The sequence below is a fragment of the Lactuca virosa genome, chromosome 4 (assembly GCF_052849685.1).
Source record: "Lactuca virosa cultivar CGN04683 chromosome 4, Lactuca_virosa_CGN04683_v6, whole genome shotgun sequence".
NCBI lineage: Eukaryota > Viridiplantae > Streptophyta > Magnoliopsida > Asterales > Asteraceae > Lactuca > Lactuca virosa.
The window spans coordinates 403663275-403690019 of record NC_136429.1 but is presented as its reverse complement, the minus strand read 5'-3'; the positions used below and the strand labels follow the sequence as shown (position 1 = coordinate 403690019).

The window sequence follows — 26745 nt, the reverse complement described above, 5'->3', positions numbered from 1 at the left end:
ATCACAAATCAGGCCACTCTAGTCCTAAAATATGAAATACCTAGCCTATATCTAACATACATAATATCTCATAAACATTTCATAACACAAAGTAAGGGTATTTTGGGAAATCACCGTTCGGGCTCTGGCTGATTGTACACACTGCTCTTTCTCGTTTTCTCTTTGAAACTCTTATTCACTTTAGAAAAATCATTTCTTCGAAATTTTTTCTCAAATCCTCAGTTTGAGTCCAGATTTACCCGAAGGCGCATCCGAATCCCTCAAACCAAGGCTCTGATACCAACTTGTAACACCGTGATTTTTCAAACTAAAAATTTCATTTAAACTCATATAAATTCTCATGTCACCTTCTATTAAAATCTCATTTGCTCTTTAAGTTACAAACATAACTCCATATTCAATTAAATAATACTCCAGGATCCTCAAAACATAACTCTTTCTCTGGTGTGTACAATCGAGCCGGTGCCGTCCTGTGATCCTGAGAAAACCTGCAACACATATCACATAACACTGTAAGCACGAAGCTTAGTGAGTTCCCCAAAATACCACTCTAACACATATTAGCCACTCGAGGCTATAACTCTGTGGGCCCTCTTGCCCTAACTCTGTGGACCCTCTGGTCCTAACTCTGTGGACCCTCTGGTCCTAACTCTGTAGACCTTCCGGTCCTAACTCTGTAAACTCAGAACATGCACAACATAAATCACATAGAAATATAGCAGTGCAACATATAACATACATAACATACAAGATACTCTGTCACATAACTCTGGTTACCTACTCAAGGTAAAGTATAGTGAGAAGACTCACCTCGGGTAACTCGGTAAAGCTCGAACTCTGTAAAATCTGGTCTAGCCCCCGCCTAATGATATGAAATATACACTCTAAATCAATATATCTCTCAAGGCTAGACTATTCCTCCTCTTAGTACTCTCAGAAGGGTAAAAGATCATTTTACCCCTCCCATGGCTCAAAGGCCCTAAAGTTGACCAAACCCTAAAAGTCAACCCTCCGGGTTACGCTGCGCGTACCAAACACGTGCGTTGGGCGTACCTGGCGTCCTCACAGTAACGGGGTGCGCGACCCCTTACGCTGCGCATACTGAGATTACGCCCCGCGTAACTCTCAGTTTCAGTCCCTTAGCTCTTGAGGTCTTAATCAGTTAAGACTCTCGTCCAACTTTTAGATCTGACCATTTCTAAGCCTCTTAATCCATAAAGTCGATGACTTTAACCCTTTGCATGGCTGAACAAGTCACTAACACCCAAGATATACCACTTCTAGCCCTAGAAAGCTCAAAACTCTAGCATGTCCTCATATCAACGACCAAGATAGAAACTTTATGGATCTAAAACATAAATATCACTGAAAGGGGACAGATCTTGGACCATGGAGCACCTTACACTCATAAAGTCTCCACCTTTGGGACTTTTAACCCTAGAAATGGCCCATGCAACAACAAACCAAAAGAAGAGGAAAGCTTTAAACTTTATACCTCTAAAAGCAGCTCCTTCCTCTGTAGATCTCAGATCCAAACTTGCACTTGAAGCTCTAGCCTCCACAAGCTCCTCTCCTTCTTCTTCACTAACACCCCAAGGCACTTTTAGCTCCAAAATCACACATACTCACTAAGGACGATGGGAAGTTCTCTCTTAGGGTTTTACTCAATGCTAGGGAGGCTGAGAAATGAGCCTTAGCATCCAATATATAGGGCACAAGTCTAAAATTAGGGTTTGCACCTGGACACATTACGCCCAGCGTAACCCTGGGTACGCCCAACGTACTCAGGCGAGTCCGCGTCCAAAATAAGCGCATGAGTACGCGCAACGTACTCTTGAGTACGCCCAGCGTACTTATTTGATACCAATTCTCTTACGGGCTAAACTTGACACTTTGAATAAAAAGAAGGGTTAAGCAGTTGTACCTAAATTTCGGGATGTTACACATAAAATCCTTTTTAAAGTTGGGTGGTCCTAACTCCTAGGACCGAAAACAAACAAGTATTTTCCATACTTAAAGATATAAAAGCGATTTTAAATCGGCATAAAACCCTTTTTAAAGTCAGGTGGTCCTAGATCCCAGGACCGAAGACAAGTGTTTTTCCATACTTAAAGATATTTCCTGTGAGTTAAATCGACATAACTCGCTAATTTAAAAGTAAGAACCCGTAAATCTTATGATTTGTTAATACCACATGTGAGTTATTGTAACCATGCTAAGACCCAGACGGCCTTGTAATACGACGTTCTTCAGGGGTCGGAAACGAAATGACATTTGTCACCACAGACCTGCCGGTCTAGCTGTTGCAGCAGCTTAGGTGCGGGCTTGTCAGACCCAATATAGATTTATACACAACTATCACGCTCTCCCTACAAGAGACTCTGGTTACAATTTACAGGACTTTTGATTTTGCTACCATGAAGGTAACATGAAGGGAACATCTCACAAATTTATTCATTAACAGATTTACGTGAACTGAACTGAAAACCTTTGGTAAATAAGTTTGAAATGTAAATGATACATAAACTATACCTACTATAGTTTATCCAACGTTTGTAATGTAAAAGAACTCTTTTATGAAAATTCATTGGTACTATGAATCCATAAACTATGCTTACTATAGCTTATTATATGTGTTCTAAATGAATGAAGAATCTTATCATGAATGACTAAATTTCATTTTATGATGATAAACTAACAAGAAAACACATTCAATATTTAGAACGTATTGTTATACACTTTGCTCAACATAATACAAAGTGCTATGAATGTTATAAGTTGTTAACTAGTTTTTAAGCTTTCTGCACTGTTTTTAGAAAAATCATAGAAAAATCATACAAAGTCGAAAACTGAATCCGTAAATTCTGAGAGTTCATAAAATGTGTCTAGTTTATTCATAATTTTTATTATGATTTTTAGAAGTCTTTAACTTGTGTTAAAATGTTCATATTCACAGACTGGTCCGAATTCGTTTCTGAAATGATAGGTTGTTTTGTAAAAATCACCATAAATCATAGAAATATCGTATAGAGATGTGCAAGTAGTCATTTTAAAGGTATGAACCTGAACTATTTGCATATTAAACATTTTTGAAAGATATTAAGTTTAAGATAGTCAAAACAGTCCGTGAATAAGACTCAACTTTTCTGATGAAAGCTGTTGTTTGAATTTAGTTAAGTGTTTGGTATTTTAACTTGTATTCCCCCCCTGAAAACTGAAGAAAACATGAAAATGTAGGGGTATGAACTCACCTTGAGTGATGACTTGAAGAGTGGAAGGTAGAAGACGAGGAGTATCGAATCAAGAACACTTGATGAACACATGAGAGTTTGGATGATCCTAAGAACGATTTTTGGGTGTTAAGATATGAGTCAATGATCCAAGGGCGTTATGAAATTATGGAATGACACTAGAGTTTAGATGGAATACTTACCAAAAAGTGTTGTAGCAACTCAAGAACACTTGCACAAGGTGGTGGAAAGTAGAGAGAAAGAAGCTTTCTTTAGTGGTGATATGAGAAGTGTGTGTGTTTGAAATGAGCAAGTAACTCAAGAAATCCTCCAGGGATTTCCTTATATGGAAGGTTGCTGGAGCAACTTGTGAGCTTGAAGTGATGTGTGCATTGGTTTGTGTGATGTTGATAAGGTGGCAAGTGAGAGGGTGAAACATGGAAGGCAAGTGGGCACACTTGACCCACTTGTGGGGTTAATATCTTCTTAATATAAACTAATGTTTTTTAATTAATAAATACAAAAAAGTAATTAAAATAAGAGTTCTGGAGTTCTAAAATGGTAAAATATGGATTTGGGTGAAAATCACACGTTAAAATCATGAAAAACGGGCTTAAAACGAAGTCGTGGTCGAAAACCGGGTGAAAAATGGAAAAATCCGAAGTCAGAGCTTGGTTACTGAAGTGGATCCGAAGGGAAGAACACCCGCGGTTCGGAGGTTGCGGTCTGCCTGGCTGCGGTCGGCTCGGCTGCGGTCCGGCTTGGCTGCGGTCCAGCTTGGCTGCGGTCAAATTGGCTGCGGTCGGCTGGGCTGCGGTCCGGTTGCGGCTAGGTGGCTGCGGTCTTCAGCAGCCTTGGTCCTTAGTAGTCCCACTCCGGTCCAAGTAAGGTTTGGTCCCTATAGGGGGACTCTGGTTCAAGTAGGGTTTGGCCCTTATAGAGGGACTCCGGCCCTAAAAGGCTATTTTCCAAGGTATCTTCCCGTTTCGCATGGTTTTTCACCAAGTTAAGGGTCGGGATGACTATAAAAAGTTTGAGAGAGATTTTGAGAGAGATTTGGGAGAGATTTCCCATACTTGGAGAGATTTGGGAGAGATTTCACATACTTGGAGAGATTTCACATACTTACAGAGTTTTGGGAGAGATTTCACATACTTGGAGAGATTTGGGAGAGATTTCACATACTTGGAGAGATTTCACATACTTAGAGAGTTTTGGGAGAGATTTCACATACTTGGAGAGATTTGGGAGAGATTTCACATACTTGGAGAGATTTGGGAGAGATTTCACATACTTGGAGAGATTTCACATACTTGGAGAGATTTGGGAGAGATTTCACATACTTGAAGAGATTTCACATACTTAGAGATACTTAGAGAGTTTTGGGAGAGATTTCACATACTTGGAGAGATTTGGGAGAGATTTCGCATACTTGGAGAGATTTCACATACTTAGAGAGTTTTGGGAGAGATTTCACATACTTGGAGAGATTTGGGAGAGATTTCACATACTTGGAGAGATTTCACATACTTAGAGAGTTTTGGGAGAGATTTCACATACTTGGTGGAGATATTTGGGAGAGATTTCACATACTTGGAGAGATTTCACATACTTGGAGAGATTTTGGAGAGATTTAATCGTAGCCATTATTATCGTATAATCTCGTAATGCAAGGTTCGTGAACCTCGTTATGTTTCGTTTATGATTGTTTTAAGTCCCCGAAAGGGTCCTTAGTCGTGTTTTGATGCGTTTAATTCCCTTTTTAGGGTTTTTACATTATTAACACATAGGTTCTTCGAGACAATTGAATTTTTGACATAAAGATGCACATAGAATAACTTTTAACATACAAGTACTAGTTAAGTTGACTGGTTTGACTTGTTGACTTTGACTTTGACTTTGACTTGAATTGACGGTTGTCACAAAGAATCACAAAGACATCAAGCATAGAGACCTTCATCGGGCCCCGCCCGACATCGGACCGATGTTCGGAACACATAAACATATAAAATACATCGGGCTAACCCCGACATCGGACCTAAGTCCGGCATATGCTAACATACATAATTTGGCCGAGATTGGTGCCTTTGACCCGTTCCTACTGGAGGAAAACTATCCTCTCAACCGGCTGCTGATATCTCAAGTGAGGAATCTCTGATGGCTGCACCAACGACTCCCGACTATAAATTCACAAGGAACACTTAGTCAAAAAACTGAAAATCCTTCTAAGGGTAAAATGACCATTTTACCCCTAGTCAAAGTCAACGCTTTGGTCAAAGTTAAAGTCAAGGTCAACTTCCAGTTGACCCAATTCGTCGAGTTACCTCCTAACTCATCGAGTTCCTATGCTATTCAGACTCATGATAAACCAAGTCAACTCATCGAGTCCCTTCACAGCCTTGTCGAGTTCCACCTGGTATGGAATCGGGACAAATCGACTCAACTCCTCGAGTCCCCCTCTGGACTCGCCGAGTCCTCTTGTCTGTTTGGGATATCTTGATGCATTAAGCCCCTACACTTCATATCCAAACTTCATACATCACATAAACCCCAAAAATGACCTTTTAAGGGTAAAGTTTCCAAATTTACCTGTTAATACCTCCTTTTAATGGGTTTAGCACAAACCCAACTCCTTTGGACCTAAAACTTGGTCCTTATGTGACAACCCGAAAATTCTTTTTGTGTAAACCGTTCAAAATCAATAAAGTCAGACTTATTTCTGCCATGGTTTAGCATTGTTTTGGGTCTTTTTGGGTATTCTAAGCCCATTACAATCAAGGTTTAGGTTTAGGGATGAGTTATTCTAAGTTATAACATAACATTCGGGCCAAACATTCCTTCGAGAGGAGTGTACGGCCGCAAACAGGAGTTTACGGCCGTACACCCCCACCCCACGCCTCATGGCCGAAAATTCCTCCCTATATATGGAGTACTTTGCCTTCATTCATCACTTTACACACTTCAAGTCTAGAGCGCTCTCTCTCTCTCTCTCTCTCTCTCTCTTTCTCTCTCTCTTTCTCTCTCTCTCTCTCTCTCTCTCTCTCTCTACCATCGAGTTCCTTCAAGATCTTCAAAGATGTAAGTGTTCCCACCTTGATTTGTTGCTACATTCCTTATTCTAGTGGTGAATCCATGTTTCATCTCATAAATTTCATCATTTGCTAGATCTTCATCTTTCACCAAGAACACCAAGAACACACACTAGTTCTTGGTGGCTAAAAACCCACTTCGAGCTTCCTAATAGTAAGTAACTGCTTCCTATGCGTGTTATCTACTAGAAATGCTTGTGTTTCAACTAGAAATTGACCCAAAAGGCATGAACACGAAGGGTTTACGACCGTAATCCCATGTGTACGGCCGGACACCCCTCATTGGCCGCAAACCCTAGTTTTTGGTCAAAGATGGCCTTAAACGCTTCCTTAAGCCATGCATGGGACCTAAAACACTTCCGGGAGGCTAGAAAGGACCTTAAAACACCTCAAATGCACACTTCATCAAGAGTGTACGGTCGCAAACTCTTTGGCCGTACACCCATGGGCCGTAAACCCATGAGTCGTACACTCTTGGGCCGTAAACCCCATTAGGCCGCAAACCCATGGCCGTACACACCTTTGTGTGGCCGCAAACTTCCCTCTTCCAATCACATATGATTCTAACACTTAGTTTCAAGTGTTTCCTAGTATCTAGGGTGGTTTCCTTCCATAACTAGTAGTGTTATACCCTAATCTAATACATATAGGTGCTATTATATGTTATATAGGGTCCGTTTGTGTTCGAGACTTCACTTGACACTCAGCATCCCTATCGATCTTACATTCGAATCACACGTCAAATAGTGAGTTCATACCCCTACATTTTTCCGAGTTTTTAATGTTTTTAGGGGGGAATACAGGCCAAACATATATGATTATATGAAATATATACAAAAGGGTTTCAATAAACTTAAAACGGATGCAAACGATACAAACATACAGTTTCTATACAAAAGGGTTTCAATAAACTTAAAACGGGGCGTTTTAAACTTACAAGCTTAACCATATAGTGTTCAGATCATACAAGGTTATACATATACAAACATACAAACTATAATGGGTATAGTTTGGGAATTCATACAAGGTTATACATATACAAACATACAAACTATAATGAGTATAGTTTAGGAATTCATACAAGGTTATACATATACAAACACACAAACTATAATAGGTATAGTTTGGGAATTCATTAAACAGTTTAGAAACTTATCTTTTATAAACCTTTCCTTTATTTATAAAAAGGGTTTTCTTGTATTATGACTTGTAAAGTTGTTAATCTAGTTGGAGACATGTCCTTGGGCGCTTACAAACATAACTAAGTGGAGGACTACTCTTATGAACCAGATTCTCCTCGAGGGAGAGCGTGAGTTCGTGTATAGATCTATACGGGACTGACTATCCCGCACCTTGCTGCTAGCTACAGTAGGACCGACAGGTCTACGGGTAACAAAGTCATAAAGGATATTGGTGCCCGATTCGCACCATATCAAGTTTAGTATGGTCATAAAACTCGCAAGTAGATAACTACAATATATTTATGTAGTAATATACTTCACTTGAACAATGATTAGTTAGCATAAGTATGGAAAATACATGGTTTCTATATGAGAAAAAAACTACTATACATACTGGTAATAACCAAGGTTTCGAACAGAACATTTTATTCATACTAGTGACAACCAGGATTTTATATAGAACATATTATACAAAGGTTTTTGTACAAAAATAAACACATACTACGATTGATAGTAATTAGAATACAAATAACGTTTTTCGATATTACAACAAGATACGTACTAGAATACAAACTAACGTTTTTCGATATTACAACAGGATACTTTTAAAATATAAGTATTTTATAGAGAGTATACAAGTATACATACGTACTAGAAACAAGTAACATAAGTACAACAAAATAAAAGTATTTGGATGTTGGACACTGCTGTTAAACCTGGGCAGTTATGTAATCATGTCTAGGGTCAAAATAGCCTGATCAACTATATTTATTCGAGACATGACCAACATGTGCTTGGGAGTGACTGTGGTGTTGCAGCATGCCTAAAACTTACCAAGTATATATATACATCAGAGATCGATAGAACAGAACATACAACATTAAAATACTATAGGAGTATTTTTACTATAAGATAACCACAAAGTATCGAGCATACAATTATAATACTAGAGCAGTATTATTAGATTCGACGTCTATTAACTATCTCTTCACCCCTATTCTCGCGTAGATATCATGGCTGGATTCCATCTTCCTGGCGACCCATACTTTCCCAACCAAGGAAATAACGGATGGCTCGAAGCAGAGCCAGAAGAAAATCACGAAATTCCTTTGGACGATGACTTCGCCGAACAATTTCCTGAAGAGGCTGACTTAGAAACTGGAGTCAAGAACCTATCTCAAGTGGCCCCAATACCTAATCACTAACTTGAATTCCAAGGTCCGACGCCTATGTGGGTTGGAAGTTTGAATAGATGGAGCCACGAGCAAGGCCAACCCCTCCCATACAACGGAGACCGCAACTTCTACAATCTGAATGAGGGAGGCCCCGCAGACAGGGCTCTTCCAATCCTGTTTCGCCGAGTGGCTCGCAATGTTGAGCTAGGTGTGGCAACCATTCAGCGAATGGTGGAACTTGAAGCGGACTCAAACGCCAGTATGGATCGCATTCATCACCTTGAAATTGCTCATGGGAGAGCTATGAGAGACAATAAAACTCTGCAGCAAGAGCTAGCTCGAGCTGAAGTCATAGAGCTCCGAGCATGTTAGTCAGTATACGAGAGACGCCTGTTTGGTGTGGAGTGTCAGCTGGCCGAATTAAGGATTCATCTGAGGGGTGCCCGTCGCCGATAGGAAATACCCTACTCATCCTTCCTTTTGGTTTAAGGAATAGCCTTCATATCTATGCTCTAAGAAGCTCTTTTCCCCGTAAACATCCCTGTCTTCCGAGTACTATTTCAGTATTTCTTTATGTTGTCAAATTTTCCCTCTGTTGGTATGTTGCAGACCTACTCCTAGGTCAAATTTTCCGAACTCTGTGTAATCTCAATACCAACTATAGTGACATCAATCTTATTTCAGTTAAAGATTATCATTATCGAAAGTATATTCTAGATCAGTAGCATGCAAACTAACTAACTTAATAAAAGTCATACAACTATTTCATCTTTGAAATTTATAACTGAGAAATACCACTTCACAAACGTCTCGTCAAAATTTCATTCAAGAATAGTCACTTCAAATCCAAAAGTTTATTCCGTATAGACTTCCTTTATGGATGACTATCAGGACACTATAGAAGTCGGATTATCATACTCTCGGAATACCAGTATAACTTAGCTTAATTAACGCTCATGCAATACTTACTTCCATAGAATACACCTCAGGAACACTATCAGAACCAGTCAGAGTAGTTTCTCCAAGGCGTGGAATTTATAAGTATATAAATTCGTGGAATACAACTACCGATGACCATCGTTACTCATAAGATCGTTTCTCGTCATGCCACAGAACCATGTATTCACAAGGAGGTAATCAACCAACTGGCAAGACTCCAATTCTGCATATAGACTTCGCTACATTTCAGGCCACGGTCACAGCCGCTGTAACACCTGCCATGGCGTAATTCGATGCCAACAATCCAAATGAGAATGGAAACAGTGTCAACACTTCAAACTGTGGCAAAACACAAAGAAACCGACAAGGGCCTAGCCATGATGATACTTCAACTGCCAAACCTAAGAATAATAAACGAAAATTTTAGAACAAAAAGGAGCGCAAGTTATCTCAAAAACTTGCCAAGAGACAACCTGTGGAAATTTCTACAGCCACGACATCTGCCACTCCAGCACCAATGCCAGTACGGAAATATGATGGAAATCTACCAGAATGCAAGAGATGCAACTTTCACCACATAGGAAAATGACGCAAGTTGCGATGTAAGAACGACAACCGGCAAGGACATACCACTCGTTTCTGCAGGGTACCGTCACGATCAATCACCCAGGTTCTTGGCATGGAAGTGAGTCAGGTTTGTTATAGTTGTGGCGAACCGGGACATTTCGAAAGAAATTGTCCAAGGACTAAAAATGGCGAAGAAGCTCGCTTCCGTAAGACCCCGACTTAACACATCACATCAACTACCGATGCTAGTATAATTCAAGTATGCCATGCATGTGGGGAAATGTGGCATTTCAAGAGATACTGTCCGACGGAGAAAAAGGACGGAGGAGAAGGAGGAGTGTAACAGCATGACATATAAGAGCAACAAGGAACCTCCCTTCCCTTTTTGAGATTTGGTACCTCTTTCAAATAAAAATTTCTTTAAATATTTAATCTACATTAATATTAATATTTAGGGCAGAGTCACCCAGTCGACCGTCTTATTCATTTTAATTATACATAACTAGTATATGCCAAGCAATCATAGAGGTACCAAGAAGAATCATAATATAAAGTATCGTCAATAGTTATCAAAGCCACTGCTAGTACTCGTTTCCTGCAGTACAATTTGTGGCAGTGGTAATATCGAGAAAGCAGTAGAAAGCCTACACATAATACATTGTCGAGCACACTCCGAATACACCATCATTATAACAAACGTTTCTTTCAAATCGACCTAACACTTGTTTCGATAAAGAATCTGGCGTAGCCATTTGACAGGGATTAGGGTGGTCCTCACCATACCAAGTTCGTATGTCACGAAAACCCACCGTCTTAACCGACCGATTATCGAGACCCTCGTCACTCGTAACGACAACCCGACATAGATCTCTGAATCGCCTTTCTTTCATATTCTAGACCCCGAATTACTCATGCGAGGAGTACCTTACCCTCCGAAACCCTTCTGAAGTATATCTAGTAAAACCTCCAGAACTACCACTTGTCCAATGGGTCTAGTTCAAACATGGAAACTAACACAAATTCATATTTAAGAGGTAGTCCGACTGCATGTTGTGCCCGTGTCCACTATCTTCGACCGGGATAGCCGATTCACCTCGAGATTTCGACAGTCACCGCAGAAGGCTCTTGGAACTAAGTTGAATATGAGCACAACTTACCATCCTCAAACAGATGGACAGAGTGAGAGAACCATTCAAACATTGGAAGACATGTTAAGAGCATGTGTAATTGATTTTGGTAAGTCGTGGGACGTCCATTTACCCTTCGTTGAGTTCTTCTACAACAACAGTTATCATACTAGTATCAAGGTTGCGCCCTTTTGAAGCCCTCTATGGCCATAAGTACAGATCCCCTATGTGTTGGGCTGAGGTGGGCGAAACGCAGCTAGCCAAGGGATAAGTCCCTGATAGTACTCTCACAGGCCCAGAAATCATCCGTGAAACCACAGAAAAGATCATACAAATCCGGGAACGACTAAAGGCTTAGAGAGATAGACAAAGAGCTACGCCGATAAGAAACGAAGACCTTTGGAGTCCCAGGTTGGCGACCATGTTCTATTGAAGGTCTGACCCTGGAAGGGCATGATACGCTTTGGAAAGCATGGAAAGCTAAATCCGAGATACATAGGACCATTCGAGATCCTTGCTTTGATCGGTCCCGTAGCATACAAACTTCGTTTACCCCGAGAACTCAGCAGCATACATCCCGTCTTCGATTTCTCGAACCTAAAGAAGTGTTTATCTGACGAAACCTTTGTGACCCCTCTTGATGAGATCGAGATCAACGAGAACCTTAACTTCGTGGAAGAGCCAGTAGAGATCATGGACCGAGAGGCCAATCAAACGAAACAAAGTCGTATCCCGATAGTGAAGGTCCGATGGAATGCCAAGTGAGGACCTGAATTCACTTGGGAGCGCGAAGATTCAATGAAACATAAATATACACATCTCTTTCCGAGTCCGTGATTTGTATTCTATGTTTGAATTTCGGGACGAAATTCCCTCTAACGGGGGAATGATGTGACAACCCGAAATTTCTTTTTGTGTAAACCGTTCAAAATCAATCAAGTCAGACTTATTTCTGCCATCGTTTAGCATTGTTTTTGGTCTTTTTGGGTATTCTAAGCCCATTACAATCAAGGTTTAGGTTCAGGGATGAGTTATTCTAAGTTATAACATAACATTCGGGCCAAACATTCCTTCGAGAGGAGTGTACGGCCGCAAACAGGAGCTTACGGTCGTACACCTCCACCCCACCCCTCATGGCCGAAAACTCCTCCCTATATATGGAGTACTTGGCCTTCATTCATCACTTTACACACTTCAAGTCTAGAGCTCTCTCTCTCTCTCTCTCTCTCTCTACCATCAAGTTCCTTCAAGATCTTCAAAGATGTAAGTGTTCCCACCTTGATTTGTTCCTACATTCCTTATTCTAGTGGTGAATCCATGTTTCATCTCATAAATTTCATCATTTGCTAGATCTTCATCTTTCACCATGAACACCAAGAACACACACTAGCTCTTGGTGGCTAAAAACCCACTTCAAGCTTCCTAATAGTAAGTAACTACTTCCTATGCTTGTTATCTACTAAAAATGCTTGTGTTTTAACTAGAAATCGACCCAAAAGGCATGAACACGAAGGGTTTACGTCCGTAAACCCAAGTGTACGGCCGTACACCCGTCATTGGCCGCAAACCCTAGTTTTTGGTCAAAGATTGGCCTTAAACTCTTCCTTAAGCCATGCATGGGACCTAGAACACTTCCAGGAGGCTAGAAAGGACCTTAAAACACCTCAAATGCACACTTCATCAAGAGTGTACGGCCGCAAACTCTTTGGCCGTACACCTATGGGCCGTAAACCCATGGGTCGTACACTCTTAGGCCGTAAACCCCATTGGGCCGCAAACCCATGGCCGTACACACCTTTGTGTGGCCGCAAACTTCCCTCTTCCAATCACATATGATTCTAACACTTAGTTTCAAGTGTTTCCTAGTCTATAGGGTGGTTTCCTTCCATAACTAGTGGTGTTATACCCTAATTTAATACATATATGTGCTATTATATGTTAAATAGGGTCCGTTTGTGTTCGAGACTTCACTTGACACTCAGCATCCCTATTGATCTTACATTCGAATCACACGTCAAATAGTGAGTTCATACCCCTACATTTTTCCAAGTTTTTAATGTTTTTAGGGGGGCAATACAAGCCAAACATACATGATTTTATGAAATTTATACAAAAGGGTTTCAATAAAATTAAAACGGATGCAAACGATATAAACATACAGTTTCTATACTTTTAGAAAATATTTTGATATTTTATCCCTTCTGTATTATGTTGAGCATAAGGGGCGTTTTCAACTTACAAGCTTAACCACATAGTTTTCAGATCATACAAGGTTATACATATACAAACATACAAACTATAATGGGTATAGTTTAGAAATTCATACAAGGTTATACATATACAAACATACAAACTATAATGAGTATAGTTTGGGAATTCATACAAGGTTATACATATACAAACACACAAACTATAATGGGTATTGTTTGGGAATTCATACAAGGTTATACATATACAAACACACAAACTATAATAGGTATAGTTTGCGAATTCATTAAACGGTTTACAAACTTATCTTTTATAAACCTTTCCGTTATTTATAAAAAGGGTTTTCTTGTATTATTACTTGTAAAGTTGTTAATCTAGTTGGAGACACGTCCTTGGGCGCTTACAAACATAACTAAGTGGAGAACTACTCTTATGAACCAGAGTCTCCTCGAGGGAGAGCGTGAGTTTGTGTATAGATCTATACGAGACTGACTATCCCGCACCATGTGGCTAGCTACAGTAGGACCGGAAGGGCTACGGGTGACAAAGTCATAAAAGATACTGGTGCCCGATTCGCACCATATCAAGTTTAGTATGGTCATAAAACTCGCAAGTAGATAACAACGATATATTTACGTAGTAATATACTTCACTTGAACAACGATTATTTAGCATAAGTATGGAAAATACATGGTTTCTTTATAACAAATAAAACTACTATACATACTGGTAATAACCAAGGTTTCGAACAGAACATTTTATTCATACCAGTGACAGCCAGGATTTCATATGGAACATATTATACAAAGGTTTTTGTACAAAAATACACACATACTACGATTGATAGTAATTAGAATACAAACTAACGTTTTTCTATATTACAACAGGATACAATAATAAACAATTATAGTAATTTCTATAACTCCTTAGCTTGGGATCAGGGTTACGTATCGAACATATTCGATAGACTGTGGAATGTGTGGTTTCCGCCTCATTTCTTGTTCCTTGTTTGGTTGTGGACTAAGGGCATATCCACATAGTCAACGGTCTATTCAATATTGGTTTATACGTGGCTAGTATGAACAAAGTGGTTATAGAGGGAACTGGTATTATTTCACTCTTACTAAAGAAAATATTGGATTTTCTTGGAAACATGAGAACATTTTTAAAGAATCATCAACGGATTTTCATTACAAAAACATCGCTTATGAACTCACCAGCTTTATGCTGATATTCTTTCAAAACTGCTTGTATTCTCAGGGAATCCATAGACAGGTACCTCCGGGAGTTTTGAGAAGATGGAGCGTATAGAGTCTCATCTTTCTTTTGCTACTTTAAAATGTATATAATTATGAAGCAAACAGATGTAAAAACCTTTTTCATATACGTATTCAATGTTGGTTGTGTTTACTATGATTGCTATGATACAATTGTTGTGACACTACACATGACGTCATCCACCCTCGAACGTTTCCGCCGTTCCGGTTTGGGGGTATGACACCTTAAGCCATCCATACACCAAACTAAGACTTACAACCACAGATCTAAACCCCTAACACTACTTGGACACATAAAGATCCCACCTTTCTCCTCATGCGTGGCCTTTTTGGGCTAAAAAGGCCAAGATAACACTCTATGTCTTGGATGGGGGCTCTAATGGCATAAAGTTTGCACCTTTATGCCTTAGCAACCCTAAATGATCCCAAATCTGAAAGGACCCTTGCTGGGGACATCCAAATCCCAAGGGTCAAGCTCTTTGAAACAAAACCCTCAAAAGTGGAAAAAAATAAGTAGATCTAAAGAATAAATGATAAAATTATAGACTTGATTACCAGAAAATGAAGGGAATGAAACATTGCTTCTGGATCTATAATCATCTCTTAAAGTCCTCAAGCTTCTTCGTCCTCTTCAAGCTTCAAAATACACAAAAACACTCAAAATGTGCTCACACACTCACACAATGTTGTAGGTTCTTTTGGATTAGGGTTTCACACTTCGAGGCTGGAAATGAGGCCATAAGGTGGGGATTAAGTTGCTTAAATAGGGCGCAAAACCCCGAAATTAGGTTTCATTCTGGCAGGCCTACTCGCTGAGTTGAGGGCTCTCAACTCGTCGAGTAGATGGCTTTAAACTATGTCACGTCCCGCTTCTACTCGACGAGTCTGGGGCTCCCAACTCGTCGTGTAGCTCTACAAAATAAGCAAAAAAAATTCAATTTAAATGTGTACCAGGAACAAGGTGTTACAATTCTCCCCCACTTGACTTAGACTTCGTCCTCGAAGTTTGCTGCATCTAGAAACAACTCCGGATAGTGCTCCCTCATCTTCTCCTCGGGCTCCCAAGTCCACTCCGAATCCTTGTGGTGCTGCCACTGCACCTTCACCAGCTCAACCCTTTTGTTCCTCAGCTCCTTCATCTTCTTATCGCGAATAGCTACTGGTCTCTCGATGTAATTCAGGCTATCATCAACCTGAATGTCCTCTAGAGGCACCACCTATGAGTCATCCATTAAGCACTTCAGTAGCTAGGAAACGTGGAAAGCGTTGTGGATCTGGCTGAGCTCTGCTGGAAGATCCAATCGTTACGACACCTTGCCCACCCAGGCTATGACTCTGAAGGGCCCGATATACCCGGGGCCCAGCTTGCCCCGCTTCCAGAACCAGATGACACCTTTCCAAGGTGACACCTTCAGGTGGACCATGTCGCCCACCTAAAACTCCAAGTCTGAACGTCGCTTGTCAGCACAGCTCTTCTACTGACTCTGAGCAGTCTGGAGCCTGCTCCGGACCTGCTGGATCCGCTTTGTGGTCTCGAGTACTACTTGAGTGCTCCTCATGACCCTCTGACCGACCTCGCCCCAACATATTGGGGTCCTACACTTCCTCCCATAGAGCATATCGAAGGGAGGTCGATCTATGCTGGCGTGGTAGCTATTGTTATACGAAAATTCCACTAACGGAAGATACGTATCCCAGCTACCCCCGAATCCAAAACACATGCACGAAGCATGTCCTCGAGAGTCTGAATCTTCCTCTTGCTCTGTCCGTCCGTCTGGGGGTGGAAAGCGGTGCTGAAGTGAAGACGAGTACCCATCTCGTCGTGGAACCGCTTCCAAAATTGGGAAGTGAAACCTATATCTCGGTCTGACACCACTGAGACAGGCTCTCCATGACGTGCCACTACCTCTCGCACATAAATATCCACCAGCTTCTCGGCCGATATGCTCTCCTAGATCGGGAAAAAATGAGCACTCTTGGTCAACCAATCCGCGATGAACCATATCGAATCAACTCCACGTGTGGTCCTGGGAAGCTTCGTAATGAAATCCATATTAATGTCCTCCCACTCCCACAAAGTAATATCTAACGGTTGTGTCTTGCCGTGAGGCGTCTGGTGCTCTGCCTTGACCCTCCTACAGGTCATGCACCTCTCTAAGTACCAAGCTACATCTCGCTTCATGCAGGGCCACCAATAATCAGGGCGAAAATCTCTATACATCTTCGTCGCCCTGGGATGGATGGAGAACCTGGACTTGTGGGCCTCATCCATCAGAATCTGTCGCAATCCGCCCCAGTACGGTACCTAGACTCTCCCATGCAAGGTCAACAGCCCACGCCTGTCGTAATCAAAGGAGGTCACCTGGCATATGATCCGCTCGCACATCCGACGCTCCTTCTTTAGGCCCTCAACCCGCGCCTCTTGCATCTGCTCCAGCAATGGAGTAATCACTTTCATCCTCAGACAGATGTCTCGAATCGGGACCGCTACCGCATTGCGGATCAAGGCATCGGCCACCATGTTGGCCTTGCCTGGGTAGTAGAGGATCTCACAATTGTAGTCCTTCACCACATCTAACTACCAACGCTGCTTCATGTTCAATTTCGACTGATCCATGAGGTACCTCAAACTCTTGTGGTCTGTGTAAATGGTACAACGGACCCTATAGAGGTAATGCCACCAAATCTTGAGGGCGAAAACCACAGCCCCTAACTTTAAATCATGCGTCAGATAGTTAGCCTCGTAAGGCTTCAACTGCCTCAAAGCATAATCTATCACGTGACCCCGCTGCATTAAAACCGTACCCATGCCTGTGATCGAAGTGTCACAGTAAACCACGAAGTCGTCGACTCCCTCTGGCAAAATTAGGATCGTTGCCTCGCATAACCGCTGTCTGAGAGTCTCGAAGGCTGCCTGCTACTCAGTCCCCAGCGAAAGGTTACCGAATTCTTTGTCAGTCGGGTTAAAAGAACTGCAATCTTGGAGATGTCCTGAATAAATCTCCGTAAATAACCCGCTAGAGCCAAGAAACTCCAAATCTCACTTGGAGACCTCGGAATCTCCCACTACATCACGACCTCTATCTTGGCCGGATCAACCAGAATACCCTTCTGGTTGACATGGTTCCAAGAAATTGCACCTCGCGCAACCAGAACTCACACTTGGAGAACTTTGCAAAAATTCTCTCCCTCCTTTGTGTCTCCAGCACCTCCCTCAGGTGCTCCTCATGTTGCTCCTGAGTCTTGGAATAGACGAAGATATTATCGATGAAAACTATCACATACCGATCTAGCATCGGTCTGCAAGCGCGGTTCATGAGGTCTATGAACGCGGCTGGAGCATTGGTGAGCCCAAACGGCATCACCACGAACTCATAGTGACCATAGTGAGTCCTAAAAGCCGTCTTCTGCACATCCTCATCCCCGAATTGCATCTGGTGATAAACCGACCGTAGATCAATCTTGGAGAACCAAGATGCACCCTGTAGCAGGTCAAAAAAATCATCGACCCTTGGCAGGGGATAACGGTTCTTCACCATTACCTTATTCAGCTTCCGATAGTCTATAAACATGAGATGTGACCCATCCTTCTTCTTCACAAACAGGATCGGTGCTCCCCATGGCGAACTGCTCGGCCTGATAAATCCCTTGTCTAGAAGCTCTGTCAGCTGCGTCGACAACTCCTGCATCTCAGGAGGAGCCATCCGATATGGTTCTTTGGCTATCGGAGCCGTGCCAGGGACTAGGTCAATCCTAAACTCAACCTATCTCTCCGGAGGTACCCCAGGTAAATCCTCAAGGAATACTTTCGGGTACTCTCTCACTACCGGTACATCATCAAATGTCACCTTACCCTTATCCCGGATATCCATGACATAGGCGACGTAACCTGCGCAACCTTGCTGAAGATAGCGCCTCGCCCTCGCTGCTGAACATAGGGTCAGTCCACCCTGTGGCCTCTCACCCTGAATCACTAACCCTCCCACACTAGGATTGCGAACCCTTACTAGCTATTGCTCGCAGTCAATCACTAACATATTGGGGCTAAACCAATCCATACCGACTATAACCTTATTCCCTCGAAGGGGAATAGGGACTAAATCAACAGAAAGCTACTCATCAAACAACTGCAGTGTACATCCTTGACGGACCCTCACAACCCTGACGGTCCTATAATCTACTATCACTACATAAAGTAGGAAATCCAGCTCCCCAAGAGCCCCAGAGAATTGCATGTTGAGCACGAGTGATGCGTACAAATAGCTACACCTAATTTTACCTACTCTCCTACTAGCTATTTGACTTAGGTTAGTGTACCCCTCGCAAATAGTATGTCACAAAAGTCAGGTAACTAACACATGGAACGGAATTAATTGTTTTACCTACTTACGATTAAATTAATCTAAAATTCTAAAAAGGTAAAATAGGTTTTTATCTAATTTTTAAAGTTTATATGAACTTAATTTATCAACGACTATTCAATCAAATTATAAAAACACTTATGTTAGTTTGAATCCACTTTCCCTCAATGGTTTAAAAATTAATTATGACAATTCTCGTTGGTTACCAATTAAAATATTATTAGCAATTTAATTCCAAACTTACCCGTATTCAATTAATTCATGTAGAGCTATGCATGATCATACATAATTTAACACAAAATCAATTATTAGATAGGATTGGAGCTATGTAAGATTGAGTTAACGACCACAATTGTGGTCACAATATGAGTTGTCTAACACAGCCAAATTTAATACTTCAATTACTTAAGCATGCTATGTATAAACAATCACACATAAGACATTAACCGACTAGGTAAGTCTAAATTAATATAAACAAACCATGAATTCCAGCTTCATCTAGCTAACAGAAGCAGGTAGATTTAGCTACTCATCAAAATAATCACACATGTAACTACATATTCAAATACATAGTAATGTACCAGACTATAAACAAAGTATGATCTCCTCCTCTTCCTAAGTTGAAGCTATGGGATTTCTGACTTTTCTTCTTCTAAAAAACAACTTCTGGAACTCTATTCTTCAAAAAACCAACCCCCAAACCATTAAGTGTCAAATAATTGTCATGAAATTACATTCCACATCGTAGAATAGGGCTCCATAGATGAATCCGTATCGGACAGGGACTTCGACTTTTCGCGTACTCGTCTTCTAGAATTTTCCTATCCACGTCGTGTAAGTGATATCCACGACGTGGAAACTATTGTTTTTATGGGTTTTCTACACTTTGTCTTCCAAGCCTCCAAAGTTTCTTCTTTTGCCACTTTTAGTCCTTATTCTTCAAAATGACTTATTTTGGCTGCAGAATACAATTTAATCTTATAAGTACCATTATTCAATGCAAATAACCAAAATATGTATAAAAATGTATTCAAATATTGCCTAAAAGTATGTATAGATATGGCAATATCAAAATACTCCACACTTATCCTTTGCTTGCCCTCAAGCAAAACTAATTATTTTAAATTCAAACCTTCATCACTAACATCACGTAGAACAATCCATTTCAATCTCAGCCATTATACCAAGACCTGAATGCACATATTTGTGTCTGAATCCCTAATAACTTCCCTATCCTAGCTACTCACAATCCTTATGAACCTTCACCTCTTATATTATACGATACTCATTTCTGCAACCCTCCGAATCAATCCTCAGAACTCTTTCTTAACCTCAAGGTATTTTTGGTTAAGCTACCCAAGCATACATAATCTAGAAATTACAACTTTAGATACCACAATGGAGCTCTTGGAAATCTTCACTTTCTTTGAATAATTGATCTTTGATTTCTTTGAATTCACCACCTTTTGTGTGATTTTTGGCATCTTCTACTTTTGAATTTCTTCATAATTTTGATCTGTTGATCTTCATACTTTGATAGCTCCAAAAACTCTTCAACTTTTCGGTACTTTCTCTCTCTCTTTTTTTTTTCAATTTCTCACCTTTTTTTCACTCAAATCCTACATGCTTAAGTAAGGGAGCTTAACTTCAACCTTTATTGGCTAAAGGTATTAGTCTATGTGCAATGACTACATAAGCTTTCCGGGATAAATTTCAGGTTTAGGCTGCAAAACATATTATACCATAAAAATTACCAAAATACCTTTGCATATCTCATGGCTTTTCACTAGGAATGGGAAGCCACAAATATACTATAACATGTATTGGCTCAATTAAAGATTTGAGCTCTCATGGGATCATACCACATTACACTAGCAACTTAAGTATAAACTATCACTAGATTCAATTTTTTAGATTATTATTTCAAATCTATTTTTAAAATTTTCAAAATTTTGTAATTTCTATAATTGTCTAGCAAGTTACTTTTTCAGCCCCCTACCCCACTCTTATTACATACAATGCCCTCATTGTATACATAAAAAAAAATTAAAAGCAAGAAAAGGGAGAAAAAGGAACAGACTCCCCTGAGGTAGTAGTGGCGAGATCGACTTCTTCACGTGTGAGTAACTTGAACATCTTGAACTTGGACTTCTTCAAATACGAAACTTGGAATTTCAAGAAACGAGACATGTAAATGTACCGAAAAAATTTGAAATCCAGACTTCAATCTTAAACAAATGTAATGCAGAAAAGCTTCAAAACACACTAGACCAATGTGGGAAAGTATACGCCACATGGAATGGTGTAGAATAGAAGAAAAATGGAACTTTTGCATTCCATATCGTGGTGGTGAATTACACGACGTGGCTTCAAATAATCACATTTTCTGAAATCGCGTATTGAACTCAATCCACGACGTGTATGTGGTGTCCATGTCGTGGAAACTGGGCATCACAGAAAGTTTTTCTTTTTTAAATAAGTGTAATGTGGACTTGTGTCTTAACATATTAAGACCCTTCTGAACTGTATATAACGTGATTTTTTTCTAACTCGCTTCTCTCTCGGTTACCCCACACTTATCTAAGATTATGGTTCTCGACTCATAACTCTTAATGACACAACTTCTCTCGAAAACTTCTATCTCTAACTCTTAACTTCTTGTTCACGAAAACTCACGAATTCTGCAAAAAAACAAGTTATAGAAAAGAGAAGGAAATAATCATCCATCATTCGGTTACAAGTTCCAAACAAATAAAAGGATAAAAAAACAAGTTCCAAAAACAAATGAAAACAACTTCAAATAAAAAGAAAAACTAGTAATAATCTTCATTGTCTCGAGCTCCACTAGTCCTTGCCCCATCTCCTTGTTGTGTCCATAGCTCTACCCATGTTGGAATATACGGGCAATGAGGTCGCATCGTGGGAGGTCGCTCCATGTTCAAATGTATAGATAAAGCATCGATCATTTGGGTGTTGTAGTTAACACCTCCACGGAGATTGTCTAAATACAAACCAACCCAGCTTTGAAACGGGTCGGTCGGTATATCGCCCTCAAATGGTTGACGTGGCGGTTGTGGGTGTCCCTGGCGGTATCACATAAACTCCACCAACATTCACTACAACTCACATGACACCCAAAAGATGGATAGTTAAGTCGCTATCCTTAAAGCGCATGAGATTCCCAATAAAATTAGGATTCAAGGTGCCATAAGACCGAGCTAGTTGGGTAACTAGATGTCCACCTGTGATGGGACTACCGGGTCTAGAGTAAGTCGCCTTTCTACTCATAAATCACGCAAGCATTAACGAAATCTCACAAAAAAACATCGGGGGAGCAACTGCCAACTCACGGTTATACTAATAAAATTAGGATTCAAGGTGTCATACCAACCCCGCGTAACAACACCCAATCCATAGTGGGAGCAACTGCAAACTCACGGTTATATAACCATGCTAAACGATTTTCATAATTATTCAACATTGCACGGGGAATATTTTGTGGAAACCGGTATAACGGGTGAATACTCGCCACATCAATAGGGTATTGTGGTTGAGGAACTGCTCTTCGAGGACCCATTTTTCCTGAAATAACCAATCAAAAATGAAACAAACCAAAACAACCAAGATATGAAATTATAACGCAAAACAGGAAACGGATCACCCAGTTTCCACATCGTGGGTTTCATCTCCACGTCGTGGACCTGGTCCAAGACGTGATTCTAGAACAGACCATTCGTGGCCAAAATCAACCACATATCTCACTTGGGGTTTGTTTATTTCATTAATCTACGGCCTTATGTCACACATGCATTCAAAATTAACAAACTAATGGCTTCAATTTTTGGGTATTTCATCTCTAAAGAAACCCTAACCACCAAATGCATAAATGTAAATAAAAGTAGAAGATTAATGGATGTATCACTTACCAAATGACGTTTGAAGAGAAAGCATGCAAGAAATTTGGAAGAAAATGGTAGAAAGTGGCAGAAAATCAAGTGTGGGTTTGAGCTTCTTCATCCGTGTGCGTAGTAAACAAATAAGGAATGGTCAAACTGTTAATTATAAACTGGTCCCCCACCCGTGTTTTTTTAAAGTCCACGTCGTACGTTTTATTTCCACATCGTGGGCTTCTGTGTTGGGCCTAGACTGATCGGGTTGTATTATATATGTACGACATGGGCTTTTATCCCACGACACAGAATTGAGAATTTAATTTTGAAATTTCCATTTTTAATATAAAAGCCTTAATTTATTTACCACTTAAATTTTTTTGAACCCCACACATGATGTTCACCAATTTCTTTAATAATTAAAACAATTAGATGATTAATTATCCTAACACTCAACTAAAATGCAAAATTAAACTAAGTGCAAAAAAACGAAAAGAAATTCAAACCATGCTTGGGTTGCCTCCTGAGAAGCGCTTCTTTTCGTTGGAGTTTTGAGTCGGACTCCATGCCACCTCACGTTGAATTTGTCGGAGTATCCACCACCATTTGCACCTTTTGCTCCTTCCATTTCCATTTATATGCTTGGACTTGTCTAAGATACCCCTTTTTGGAATTTTCGTTTTTACCCTTTACATCTCCTTCTTCGAGCTTCCTTTTTAATTCCCATACTTTCCACATGTTTAACTTCTTCATTTTTGAGCTCCACGGTCACCATCCTTTTTTTCCCAATTGAACTCCTTAAATTAGAAGTAACATCCTCTTCATCACTAGACACCAATTCTTCACTATCTTCACTCAGCCAATATGTTGGAGTTTTATAAGCAATAACTTCAAAGACCATAGGAACAGATGCTCTCTGTTTGGTGCGGTTGACTTGTGAAATCTCTTCTTCCATAAGCTTTTCTAATTCCTCAAGTTCATTCTCTTCATCGACATTGAAAACTTCATCTTGAACATCACTCCCTTGAAACCATCTTCTACTCCAAAAGTAGCTTCATCATCTCCCACTCTCAAGGTAAGCTTGCATTCGCGAATATCAAATAAGGCACTAGCAGTATTGAGTAGAGGGCGACCAAAGATAATTGGAACATTGTTGTCTTCATTCATGTCCATTATGACAAAGTCAATCGGAAAAATGAATTTTCCAACTTTCACTAAAATATCTTCTACGATGCCTCTATGATATATCACTGAACGATTGGCCATGTGAATTGTCATTCTTGTAGCCTTCAACCTTGGAATATTAAGCTTTTGATAGAATGAGTAAGGCATTAGGTTTATGCTAGCCCCAAAATCAGCTAAAGCATAATTCTTCAAATTATTCCCAAATTCACATGGAAGAGTGACGCATCCAGGATCTCTCATCTTCTTTGGTAACTCTCCCATTATCACTTTAGAACTATGCTCACTTAGAACTACCCGGAAATTCCTTTCTAATTGCTGGCGAGTATTTATTAAATCTTGCAAAAACTTGGCATGCTCGGGAAATTTAGATAACGAATCAATGAAAGGGGTATTTATTGGAATACCCTTTACTTGTTGCATAAACTTCAAATGCTCATGTTCCAGTGGATGAATTTTAGCTCGGGAAGGAAACAGTAAAGGAGGACGCTAAGTAGGAACATTATCCAAATTTTTCTGATCAGGCTTATCCCACATCATGGAAATGGGTTCTCCACGTCGTGGATTCAGTGTTTCAGCAAGTTTATTTTCTTCGAGTTTGGACTTCTTTGGCTTTGATTTAGACTGAGATGGATCGACTTGTAGTGCTTCAAGGAACTCCTAAATGGTATCCTCTTCGGTTTCTATTACCATGACATGTGCTTGAGGCTTTTTTCTCGAGGATTTTTGGAGATAATTTATCTTGTACTATAGTAGTTAGTTGATCTAGTTGGACTTCAATATTTTGGATCGATGCTTGGTGATTTCTTAGCAAGGCTTGCTGTTCCTTCATGATATTCTGATGTTCCCTTATCACTGCATCCATTTCATCATGCCTTTTCTCGGAAGCCTCCATAAATCTATGTAACATAGATGTAAGATCAACTTTTTTCTCGGGAGGTGGTTGCTCTTTTTGTTAGAAGCCTCGGTCAATTTGCATATACTTCTCTTCCTTCTGCTTCTTGTATTCATCATATGATAACCACTACCTTTTTGGTTTCCTCCAATTTTCATTATAGTTGTCCCCACTTGAGTAGCAAACTTGCACCTTTTTATTTCCATGTTCTTCCAAGTGGCAATATTTTGTTAAGTGTGGACCATTACACCTTTCACAACCAACTCTAATAGCATGAATTGATTGGTCCATCTTGGTCATTCATCTATCCATGGTGTCAAGCATAACTAGTACAGCAGCCATGTCTTCAGAATTTCCTCTCCCAATTCATTTAGTTCCATCATGTCTTGGATTACGGTATTCATGAGAATGCTTTGAGAACTCTTTAACCAACTCCTTTACTTCACCCAGATTTTTCTTCGTAAGTGGTCCTTGAGAATCAAGGAGTTGCCTTGTCATGACATTCACCCCCATCATAGAATATAGACACTTATTGTTGTATGTTAAGGTCATTTTGAGGGCAATTTCTTAATAACCCTTTATATCGCTCCCATGCCTCATAAAGTGATTCACCTGGTTGTTGCTCAAAGTTGGCTGTTGACTTCTTGAGTTTAGCTATTTTTGAAGGTGGGCAGAATTGTTCCAAAAATTGCTCTCGCATATGTGCCCAAGTAGTAATTGCACCATGTGGAAGTGCTTTCAATCAGCCTCTTGCAGCTCCATTAAAAGTAACGGGAAGCATCCTTAACAATACAGTTTCTCTTGGAACATTCGGGACATTGAAATAATCCGCAATGTCATTGACCTCATCTAAATGCTTGTAATCATCCTCATGATCCTTCCTAGAAAATGGTACATCCTTAAGTGCAGTAAGAATGTGTCCCATTAGCTCAAATGTTGCAGTGGCAGGAATTGTAGGTTGTACTAAACCAGGACCAACATCCTCTCTTATCCACTTCTTGGATGCCCCCATGGACATATCAGCAATGTCTGGCATCTCGTTCTTTAGCTCGTCCTCGGAATCGCTTTCTTCAAACTCGGGTTCTGTACCGTATTCGGTTACTTTTTTATTTGGATTTTGTTCAAAGCTTTCTAATTTGCTATCTTCTTTCCTTTGACTACTAGACTCACCCACGTTCTTACCTTTCTTCTTCCCAAAAACTGATTTAAGGTCTTTAAATGGTGAGTTCTTTGGTGGTTGGTCTTCTTTCACGTTTTTATTCGTCTTTTTATGGAGGGCCGACTCTGGATCTTCAAGCGGTGCTACCAAAGGTTTGTTGGAACCTCTGGTCATGAACTACTGCAAAATAAAAAAAAATAAAAACATAAATCTGAACAAAAACTAAAAAATAAAAATACTAAAAAAATACTTTCCTAACTGCACCCACGTCGTGTACTTAAGGTCCACGTCGTGGTCTCAGATCTGAAACAAAAACTAACGTAGTAAATTAACGTTTTGCAAGTTTTACCCCACAAAAAGGATCTACTAACTCATAGCAAATAAATTAACAATCGAATAAGCCGTTCCCCGACAACGGCACCAAAAAACTTTATGCGTGAAAATATCTACACCTAATTTTACCTA

General features: G+C 40.2%; 1 protein-coding gene and 1 non-coding gene across 2 annotated transcripts; one reads left to right on the top strand and one right to left on the bottom strand.

Annotated features, from left to right (window-relative positions):
- Positions 1-24007: 24007 nt before the first annotated feature.
- LOC145106494 (uncharacterized) lies at positions 24008-24490 on the bottom strand. Its single transcript, XM_079043458.1, has one exon. The coding sequence runs from the start codon at positions 24488-24490 to the stop codon at positions 24008-24010; it is 483 nt and encodes a 160-aa protein (XP_078899584.1).
- A 1176-nt stretch (positions 24491-25666) lies between these two features.
- LOC145110290 (small nucleolar RNA R71) lies at positions 25667-25773 on the top strand. The gene has a single exon (XR_013709674.1). It is a non-coding gene; the product is annotated as a small nucleolar RNA R71 (small nucleolar RNA).
- Positions 25774-26745: the final 972 nt, after the last annotated feature.